General features: G+C 53.4%; 1 protein-coding gene across 9 annotated transcripts in view; it reads right to left on the bottom strand.

The window, feature by feature from the left end:
- The window catches only part of Cdh23 (cadherin related 23), a 402,933-nt gene that overhangs the window by 112,395 nt on the left and 279,877 nt on the right, over positions 1 to 10,661 (bottom strand). For all 9 annotated transcript variants that reach the window (XM_031347990.1, XM_031347992.1, XM_031348002.1 and 6 more), the window contains 4 exons: positions 4,865 to 5,054; positions 4,415 to 4,560; positions 1,993 to 2,212; positions 345 to 497 (listed from right to left, as the gene is read on the bottom strand). In XM_031347990.1, coding sequence (XP_031203850.1) covers positions 345 to 497; positions 1,993 to 2,212; positions 4,415 to 4,560; positions 4,865 to 5,054 — 709 coding nt within the window. The remainder of the gene's footprint in view (positions 1 to 344; positions 498 to 1,992; positions 2,213 to 4,414; positions 4,561 to 4,864; positions 5,055 to 10,661) is intronic.

The raw sequence follows: 10,661 nt of genomic DNA, 5'->3' as shown, positions 1-10,661 counted from the left end.
CTTTCCTCCCCAACTTGCTTCTTGGTCATGATGTTTGTGCAGGAATAGAAACCCTGACTGAGACAGCAACCATCTGCCTCTCAATCAATAGTTTTCATGAGTCCCGGAGGAAAGATGGAGCCACATTCCTGCAGTGACTGCTTTCTCAAGTGGGGTGAAGGGACACCCCACTCAACACTCTTGTCCCCTCTACCCTCGCCCAGCACACCTTCAGCCTTGAAGCTCCCTGGGAACCAGGAGCAAGGCCTCGGGGAGGCAAGGAGGTCGAGGCCGATTCCCACCCCTCACCCCCCCACTTCTGTCTCTACCCAGTCTAGGTCACTGCCAGGCAGCAAGGGCCGTACCAGTGATGAAGTAGCTGAGCTCCGCGTTGAGGCCTACATCGTTGTCTGTGCAGTTCAGCCAGACCACGCGGAACTCGCGGGGAACGTCCTCAGACACGGACACATTGTACACGGCAGGGAAGAAGGTGGGCGTCTCGTCATTCACGTCCAACACTGAAAATTGAAGGGACACGCTGACCTAGGCCCGGCTACTGCTGTAGATGGCCGGGGCCACGCTGCAAGGGTTTCCAAGGGGGTCGTGGGCGCCAGGTGACCTATGTGTCAGTGCTGTCTGGTTATGCGTCCAGGAGGCCTGTAGGATGGCTTGAGTCTTCCAGGTTGGAGCTGATCAGAGCTAGCACTCCCCTGCGCACACACTATCCCTGACTGTCGAGTGGGCACAGAGCGTGCCCACTCCCAGTAGGCACTTAACAAAAAAACAACAGCAACAAGAACAATAATAGCATTGATGCTGTTGTTTTCTCACACAGCCCACTGCCACGCCCCTCCCCTCCCCCAGCATCGTTCTGAGGCGGGGATTACCAGCCACAGTGGGAGGAGAGAAGCCCAGAGCAGTTGAATAACTTGTCTGCAGTCACACAGTGATACAATGGAGGGGTCACATGGTCTCGGGGAGCTCTATCAGAGTTTGCGTGAGGGATTGTGGGGATCCCAGGTAGCTGGCTCTTGAAGTTTATCCTTTCTAAAAACTTAATTTTCCTTAAATATTTGTGTGTCCGGCCTTCACAGCCGGCCCCCTCTTCCTTGGGCATACAAAGGCTTGGGGTGCTGCTTATGAGTGACATGGCCTCCCTTGCTCTCTGTGGTGACACTGGGAGAGGTGATGGGCCATTGTTACTATCTATGGTTTTTGCTGAGAGGTTCTTTGTGGGCCCTCTTATTATTTGGTGAAGAAGTGGGTCCCCAAACTGGCTGCCGGCATCAACAGGAGGGACTTATATCCACAGGAGAGGGGGCAGCTGGCTCTGAGACCCTCGCTCTCCCGGGTCTCAACTGAGGAGGACCAGGCTGTGTATCTGTGTTAGGTTCACCGCCGGCTTGTTTCCATGCATCCTCTGGATGGAGAGCCAGGACGGCCATGCCGGGTTAAGCTCTTGCACGTTCATTCTCAGGCTCATTCCTGCCTCCAGCCACACACTGTCAACGTCTCCATCTTTCTCAGAGCTAAAAACCCTTACAGATGGGAAACTGTATTTCATCATACAGGGTGGGTATAACGGCATTGGGCCCCAAGGGGTGAGTGGAGGCTCCTAGCTACCCTCTTCCCATCATAGCCATACCCTTCCATGAGAAGCCCCATAATCCCACACCCACAGAATAGAGGGTCTTCCTTATGTCTGAGAAAGCACTGGCTTTCCTAAGATGGTAGTCCTGCTTAGAACCCTGGGGTCCCAGTGTCAGCTGTGACCCTCTTTGTAGTTCTGTGATGGGAGCTTTTGCGGGTTGGGGGTGGGGAGCCTTGGTGGGGCTCTGGGCTTCAAAGCAGTGGTCGGGTATGGATGAAGCTCAGCGAGCATTTTGAATACAGTAGGAGCAGTCAGACTGGACTGCTGGTCTTCCTACTGGAGAGGGAGCCAATGGCTGCCGTATGGCCCGTCAGTGATGGCGCCATCCCAGACCCAGTTCCTAGCAAGAGTCACCCCCTCACCTCGGATGGTAAGGGTGCTGGTGGAGCTCTTGGTAGGTGTGCCCGCATCGCTGGCCACCACCCTCAGCTGGTACTCAGCGATGCGCTCCCGGTCCAGTTCAGCCGTGGTCATGACCACGCCACTGGTGCTGTTGATGACAAAGTCCATGCGGGGCATGCCCACCTGCATGCGATAGGACACCAGGCCATTCAGGCCCTCATCCAGATCGATGGCCACCACCTGGGGGAAAGGAGAGGCTTCGTGAGGGGGTGGGTGTCGGGATGGGCACTTCTTTCCTCTCCCTCCCTGCGAACCGGAGCTTGGTGCATCGGACACCCTCGTTCCCTCCATGAGCCTTGGGTGTGGCCACTGTCCCCAGGGCAGCCTGCACTCAGCAGGGTGGTCAGAGCCGGAGGTTTTTCAGATGATCTCCAGGCCAAGTGGACTGAGTGAGACCGGGGTGAGAAGGACTTGCTACGATCGGATCCAGGCCCCCACGTCTGGCCCTTCAATCCCTGGTATCCTTTTAGAAAGATCTTCCAGCCTCCATAGCCCCCGGGCTCCTATGTTTTGCCATGGCTCAGAGCCTTCCCTCCTTCTCTAGCTCTTAGGATGCCAGCTCGGAGGACCACTCAGCCTAAGACCCTTCTGTCTCCTGGGCTGTGGCTTCGCAGCTTCCAGAACCAACTCTCCTCTCTGCTTTATGAGCTAAAATAGAGACATATGTAAAAAGGTATCAATGCTATTTTTTTTTTCTTCGAGACAGGGTTTCTCTGTGTATCCCTGGCTGAACCTGGAACTCACTCTGTAGACCAGGCTGGCCTCGAACTCAGAAATCCGCCTGCCTCTGCCTCCCGAGTGCTGGGATTAAAGGCGCGCGCCACCACTGCCCGGCTCAGTGCTATTCTTTAATGCCTCGTGAAGGTTTCGTTTGGGATAAAGTCAGCTACAGCTCCTCCTGGGCTCCACAATTCCAGCCTGATCAGAAGCTCCCCGGCACAGCACTCGGGACAGGGAGAGTTTCACAGGCTCACACCTGAGAACCTGGAGTCAGGTGGATAGCCACAGTGAGGACAAGAGGGTTGTGGTTTAAGCAAGGCTTTCGCTACCGGACGTGCAGAGACTGGACAAGCTTTCTCCATGCTCCTCGGATGCCTTCCGGGGCTGCGGCTCAGCCCTTCGACTTAATTTGCACCCTGATCCCTGAAAGAACATTCTTATACATGTCCAGCAGAGATCTCTCCTGGCTGAGGTCCTGGGTAGGGCTGCGGGGGCACGGAGCTTAACTCCGGAATTCTTCCTGAGCCTGGGGATTCCCTGTTATGTATTCCTAGTTTCCTCTAGCTGTTCCTTGTTAGCTAATGCTGAGCAACTTCTGTAAAATCTGCCCCAGGCCTCTCTTTCCCTCCTGTTTCTGAGACCCCAGATCGGTTACCCTCTTGCTTCCACATCCCTTGGGGACCGGCCGCTGTGTTCGAGGTGGAGGGTCCATGTGCTGGGGGCTCAGGAGAATATCCCCAATTTTCAGGGGTCAACCTCCTCATACAAGAAAAGAAGCAGGCACAGTGAGCCAGGCGGCCCAGCCAAGGTCATGGACTCTAGTGTCCCGAGAAACAGCCCTGTATTCTTGGAGCAGGGACAATCGATCCCACTCTCTCATGGATAAACCATGCCACACACGTACACATACACCAAACTCCACAGCGACCACGTGTTCCCTGCTATCATCTGGCTATACATATGGTCAGCACAGGCAGGCAGCCACTACTGCTAGTTCCAGTTCTCCAGTGAGGGAGCCGAGAGGCTCAGAGAGGTTGAGGCGTATACTCTGAGACGCACAGCAAAAGAGTACATGGATATTGGCTGGACTCCAGTGCTGCTCTTTTGAAGTGGTGGGGATTGGAACTCAGGGCCTTTTCCAGGTTAGGAATACATATGCTCTTTGCATCGATCTCACCTGGCCCCAGCTCAAAAGTCCACAATCTCAACTCTGAAAGTTTCCCAGAGTTCCTAAGGTGCTTCCTGATAGAGCATTGTGTTCTCTGAATCAACACCTTCAGTGCCTCCCAGTCTAGAAGGGTGACAAGCACCAGTTCTATAGCTTTCAAGGTTGACGCCTTGGGTCAGACCCCACCAGGATGGGAGAACTTCCCGAGTCAGCATTCTAGAATAATGTCCACTCTCTTCATTTCTGCTTCTGTCTGATCCTATCTCTTCGAACCTGCCAGCTTTTCCAGACTCGGCACAGGCTCTGTTCCTTAGTGGCCTCCCAGATTACCTCAACCACCGCAAGCCTTACCATAAGCGGCTGTCCCGGGCTACTTGGCTTACATACTGCGGGGGTCTTGACTGGCATCCCTGGCCCTCATGAAAATGCTCAGCATGAAGCACACAGGGACCCCCTGTGGCCCACAGGGACAAGGCGGGCTGAGTCACACTTACTTGGTAGACAGAGACCCCTGCAGGGGTGCCCTCAAGAACCTCAGCCACAAAAGGTAGGTTCTGGAAGGTGGGGTCATTGTCATTGAGATCCAAGAGGTTCACAAAGACTGTGGCACTGCTGGTGGCCTTCAGAGGGGGTCTGCCACCTGAAAGGACAAGGAAGAAGGGGGGCAGAGATGGGAGGATGGGTATCAGAGGAAGGTGATAGAGAAAGAGATGGATATTCACACCTCCACCCAACTCCCCCATGTCCTGTGAGGCAGGGGTGGGGGTTTAAGTCATGGGTCTTTTCCCAGTTCCTGCCATAAGGTACTGGTAACATCTGGGTCGTAGACATCAATCTATGCTTAGTAAGGTCCAGGACCCCCTAAGGACCACCCCTGGGGGCATCCCCAAAGATCCTCTGCCTATGTGGAAGCTCAGGGATGGTGGTGCAGGAGGAGTCCGTACAGTCCGTGACGGAGACAATGATCTTGCGCATGAGCTCCGCCTCCTCGGGGTCGGGGTTCTCTCGGTCCAGCATGACATGGGTGGTGCGGATCTTGCCTGTGGTGCTGTTCAGGCTATAGAACTTGTTGGGGGGGTGGATGCTGTACACCAGGGTGCCGTTCTCCCCCAGATCCGGGTCCACAGCTACCACCTGCCCAGGGAGGAACAAAACTCTTACTGCAGTCCCGAGACCCAAGTGCAGGTGCCTGAGCGGGTATCTGGCTCTGTTAGGAGCAGGAAGTGGGAGGGTCACGGGGTGCACCGGTATTAGAGTACGGGTTCTCTGGCATCTTCACTGATCAGCTGTCTACAGGGAAGTCCCTTTCTTAGTCAAGGGTGGCTGCCCCATGTAAAACAGTGGGCTGGGCAGGTGTCAGGAGGGTGGCTAGGGATGGGGTTCATTTGGTAGAGTGCCCACCTAGCATGCATGCAGCCCCGGGCTCCATCCTCAGCACCACATAAACCAATGATGGTGGCACAAGCTGACTTTTTGTTTTGTTTTGTTTTGTTTTCGGTGTTTTTAGAGACAGGGTTTTTCTGTGCAGCCTTGGCTGTCCTGGAACTCACTCTGTAGACCACGCTGGCCTCGAACTCAGAAATCCACCTGCCTCTGCCTCCCAAGTGCCAGGATTAAAGGCGTGTGCCACTACCGCCTGGCACAAGCTGACTTCTTAGGACTCAGGGGTAACAAGCAAGGGGATCAGAAGTTCCAGGCTTGGGGGCTGGGAAGGCTGGGAATCCTGCCCCTCTACTGAGCTTTGGGGAGCCCTGAGTTGTGGAATCTAAACATTTATCAGAAGGCCTTTCATTTCTCCCTCCTGCAGGTCCAGTGGTTGAGGATCTGAAAAGCCACTGGGGCTCTGTGATACCGAGGAGCTATTAGCTGGGACCCACTTTTGAAGGGAAAAGCAGAGACCAGAGATGCATGGGGCAGGCTCAAGGTCACACAGCATCAGCCTTATGCTGAGCCTCTGTGGTAATCTCCCAGAGTCCAGAGACAACAGTGGCTGTCAATCCACCATCCCTCTGTGTTGCCGAACACGATGATCTCGGTGAGGGTGCGGCGGTGGGGTGGGGGAAGGATGGCTGCAGTCCTAGGGGCTGCATCGGGACAATGTCATTAACTTCATGATTACGGGGCAATGACAGCCAGGGTTGCTGAGCTCCTTCGTCTCACTTGGCATGAGCTTTTATGCTCTTGCAGCAGAATCTGTGCCTGCTCTGGCTTAATCCCAGCTGAGGTGTCTCTGGGGTCACTGGACCAGAACAGATAGATATATGACATGTAGCCAGGGGCTCTACTTGTCACCATCTCTGGGCTCTGGGGGCAGGGGGAGAGGCTTACAGGGCATGTCCCTCGCCAGTGAGGCTCCCTTTAGCATGGGCACCTCATTCCAGACTCCCTTTATCTTAGGATCTTCTCCCTAGCCTTGCAGAACTGAGGGGTACAGAGGGATCCTCACCTTCCAGCCCTTGAGTCCTTCACTGTATTGTGACCATATTGTCTCCGGCCTCTATGATGGGCCCCCACCACCCCATTTTACAACAGAAGACAATTCATCCCAGGCACGATTCAAGCCAGGCTGCCTTGTATCACCGAGGGAAGCAAGCGTCCCTTGAGTTTCTGTGTGTCTTGACCGTTACAGAAGGGACATGTCTCTTCATCCCTGTTCTTTGGGATGGAAGAACCAAGATGTAAAGCCAAAACAACCTAGGCCAGGTCAGCACGTGTTGTCAGTTTCATAGTGAGAGAAACAGTACGGCACAGGACACCCAGAGAGCTGCCCCATACTCTAGCAGTGAGTGGACACTGGCCTTTGGTCATGGAGTGGGAAGGGGACAGGGAAGAAGACAGAGGCTGAGACCCTGCCTGGAGGCTCCTCCCGGGCAAGCCTGGAGACTCGTACTCTCCCCTCATCTATTTCCCATTTCACGCTCCTCATTTTTCTCCCGCCTGACGGGGAATAATTCTCTCCCTCTCCCTCTTCTTTATTTTGCTGGAGGGCGTTGAAAGGCTCTAAATCAATGCCCATCAGCAGGTCCTTGAAGGAGGCCACAGGAGAAATGGGGAGAGCTGGGCCCACACTCATTGCGGGAAGAGAGAGAAAGACAAGGGAGACATCCAGTTTGCAGTTTTTGCCCATCCACTGGACACCTCTGGAGCCCACGTGTCCGACATACTGAGGCCCGGGGATGCACGTGCTCTGCCAGCTCAGAGGGCACTGAATGAAGGGACACAAGGGTGCGGGCTCATCTGCCAAAGACTCTGGGAAAGCCTGGGTTTTCTGGGCTTCTGGAGTCATGGCTCTTGGGCCACCAACAGATTCTGCAGTTGAGGAGGAGCCAGTGTAGACACAGCCAGAGGCTGAGTGGAGGTGAGGCGAAGCTTACCATCCCGGCAGCTGAACACAGCCCTAAACAGAGAGCATTGGAGGGATACTGCTCAGCTGGGGTGTGCCAGGCTCTGCTTCCACAGGTAAACCAGACAGAGGGACTGCTGATGGCGACAGCTGCCAGGTCCTAGTGCTTTCAGCTCGACTAATCAAAATTCAACACAGGGAACTGGGGTGATGGCCCAGTGGGCAAAACAGTTGCCACTCAAACCCAGTGACCTAAGTTCAAATCCCCAGAGCCCCATAAACACCAGAAGCAAAAGCACGTGGTACATTGATGGCAGACCCTCGGGGCATGATGCAGGCAGAGACAGAAGAACCCCTAGAATCTCTTGGGCCAGATAAGCCTGGAGAATGGGGTGATGAATGACAGGAGACCCGACTCAAGCGAGGTAGAGTACAAAGGTTTGACAGCTGAGGTGGTCATACCTCACAACACATACATCTACCCACAAGATCTGACCACAGCAGTCTCAAGTGGACACTCTTACCAGCCCTATTTTCTAAAGGGAGTGGGAGGGAACAGAGAGGGTCAGTAATCTACCTAAGGCCATAGAGCTGACAACTGGTGTCACTGGAATTAGAACCCAGGTCCTTTGGTACCAGAGGCTGCCCATTTATCCACTACGCTAGCTTCTTCCTTGTACGTACGTAATTTAACAAATAAGCCTGGACTGTGGAATTTCTCAGAAGGAGACAGTTTTGGGGGGTGGGGTGGGGGAGAGACAGGGGACAGTGAGCTACTCAGAGGTGGCATTTTAAGTTAGGGTGGGGGAGCGGGCAAAGGTCAGAAAACAGAGGCTTGTGGGGGATGCATCAGTGTTCAGTCAGGGAGAGGTGAGTGTGCAAGCAATGGAAAGGTCAATGTGTGTTTGGTTTTGTTTTTTTGTTTTTGTTTTGTTATTTATTTATTTATTTTTTCAAGACAGGGTTTCTCTGTATAGCCCTGGCTGCCCTGGAACTCACTCTGTAGACCAGGCTGGCCTCGAACTCAGAAATCCACCTGCCTCTGCCTCCCAAGTGCTGGGATTAAAGGCATGTGCCACTACTGCCTGGCCTAGGCGTGTTTTTGTTAACGCATCTGTGAGCACATGTATGTGTAGGCATGTGGTAGGCATGGGAAGGAAGGTCGAGAGGTAGGCCAGTCCCAGCCAGTATCACCTTCTTCTCGGTCCCTGGCTCTTCACTAACCATTCTCTGTTACAGCTGCCTTTCCTGAGCCTAACCACAGCCCTGCCTCAGCTGGGCTGCAGGGAGACCCTGGGCCCTGGGGCCTTGTCAAAGGCATTACAATGCACTCACAGATGTGTTTCAGGGGTTAGGAAACTTAAAGCATTCCTATGGTGATTCGTCTTGAGGTGACTTTTCTGTGACCAACTTGATCAGTACATAAGCCACTTGATTTCTGGTTCCTTGGCACTTGTCACATACAACTGGGAGTTCTACCAAGTTCTGGAACATTCTTATGGCTAGAGAATCTAACCTAGAATCTGCCTTTCCATGTAATTAAATGTCTACAAAACTCTACGTTTCCTAATACCAACGCTGCATATTACATTTGCCAACTGCTTAATATAACACGTTTTTAATTTTGATTTTGCTGTCTTCTTCCTGAGACACTCAGGGCTGTCATAGCCCTGTGTCTGCTATGTTGTCTGAGACCTACATTATCTGCTCAAGGTAACCATGGACGGGTCCTATAGGCTATTGGTGCATGTGTGTATGTGTGCATGCGTGTATGTCTGTGTGTGTGAGTGTGTGTGAGTATGTGTATGTGTGTGTGAGTGTGTGTGTCTGTGTGTGACTGTGTGTGCATGCGTGTGTGTCTGTGTGTGTGTCTGTGCATATGTGTGCATACATGCATATGTATGCGTGCATACGTGTGTATCTGTATCTGTGTGTGTGTATGCATGTGTGTATGTATGCATGTGTGTGTGTCTGTGAGTGTGTGTGAGAGTGTGTGTGTGACTGTATGCATGCGCATGTGTCTGTGTGTCTGTGCATATGTGTGCATGCACGCGTGTGCGCATGTGTGTGTGTGTGTATGTGTGTGTGTACGTGTGTGTGTGTGTGTGTGTGTGTGTGTGTGTGTGTGTGTGTGTAGGATAGTTGTTCTTCTCTACTACTCTCTGACAGGGTTTTTGTGGAAGCTATAGCTAGGCTGGTGGCCAGCAAGCTCCAGCAATCCTGTGCCTGCCCTGCCCGTCATGGTGCCGGGGTTATGGGCATTTGGGTATAAAGCCACGCCCAGCTTTTTATGCGTATTGGGAAATATGTGCTAATAGATGTATGTTGTGGGTGCATGAGATGTGTCGGATGGATGTGTATAGATGTGTTGTTGTTAATACATGTGTGAGCACATGTGTGTGTACCTGTGTGGTAGGTGTGGGGAGGTAGGTAGGTCAAGGCCAGTCCCAACCAATATGGATAGGATGTGTTGTGAGCAGATGCTCTCACCACTGAGCCATCTCTCCACCCTGATTCTGGATAAGATGGGAGCAAGTGGTGGGTCTGGGGAGAGCATGACATGAGGGTCCTCTGGAGGCAGAGCCTCCGCACAAAGCCATAACATTAAGCCTGTGGTGGCTGAAGGCTTTTGCAGTCTAGAAGCCCCCAACCCCTATAGACTCCTTCTATCACTTGGCTCTTAATTTCCTTTGTGAGGAATTTTCCAGAAACACCATGACAGATGGGTGGTTCAGAGGTGGGCATTCCAGAGCCACTCTTGGGATCCCAAGTTGGGAACTCAGAGATTATTTTGGACCTGCACCATGTGCCCACAAGGTGGCAGCAGAGAGTGCCTGTGGGACCCAGCGCCTTAGAGACCCCCTGCAAGAACCCCAGCTGGAGATTTCTAACTATAGCTCCCAGCTTTGAAAACCCATGCATTCTAGATCACCCACCCCAACGTGTGGCTTGGGATTCTCTGGAAGGGGACAGGATGAACGGCTGAGGATCACTCAGATCTTGAACATGTGGAAGCACTGGATGACCACACCCCCTTCCCTCTCTGCCCTTCCTTCCAGGTTTCCACTCTCCCCATCTGGTCCAGGCAGAGCCTGTCTCTTTCAGGATCTCACCACAGGGCAGTGTGAGAACCCTGAGGTCAGGATCCAGGTGTGGGTGGGGCAGGTTCTCAGAGCCTGATGCGAAGCCACTGAGTCTGTCCCTGTCAACAGCACTCTCCAGTTCTTCAGAGCCTGGGGGCTCTGCCAGGTATCCTGGGAGTCTACAGAGGGACAAGGGCTGGGCCAGGTGGGTTCTAAATCCTTACTGAAAAGCCTGCAGGCCTGAATTCAAGTCCCGGCACTACCTCTCGCTGGTTCTGCGGCCTTAAGTTCTGAGTCCTGCTGTCGGGGGGGGGG

Source organism: Mastomys coucha, unplaced genomic scaffold (genome assembly GCF_008632895.1).
Source record: "Mastomys coucha isolate ucsf_1 unplaced genomic scaffold, UCSF_Mcou_1 pScaffold3, whole genome shotgun sequence".
NCBI classification, from domain to species: Eukaryota; Metazoa; Chordata; class Mammalia; order Rodentia; family Muridae; genus Mastomys; species Mastomys coucha.
Note: the sequence above shows the minus strand (reverse complement) of the source record. Positions and strands in the feature narration are given on the sequence as shown.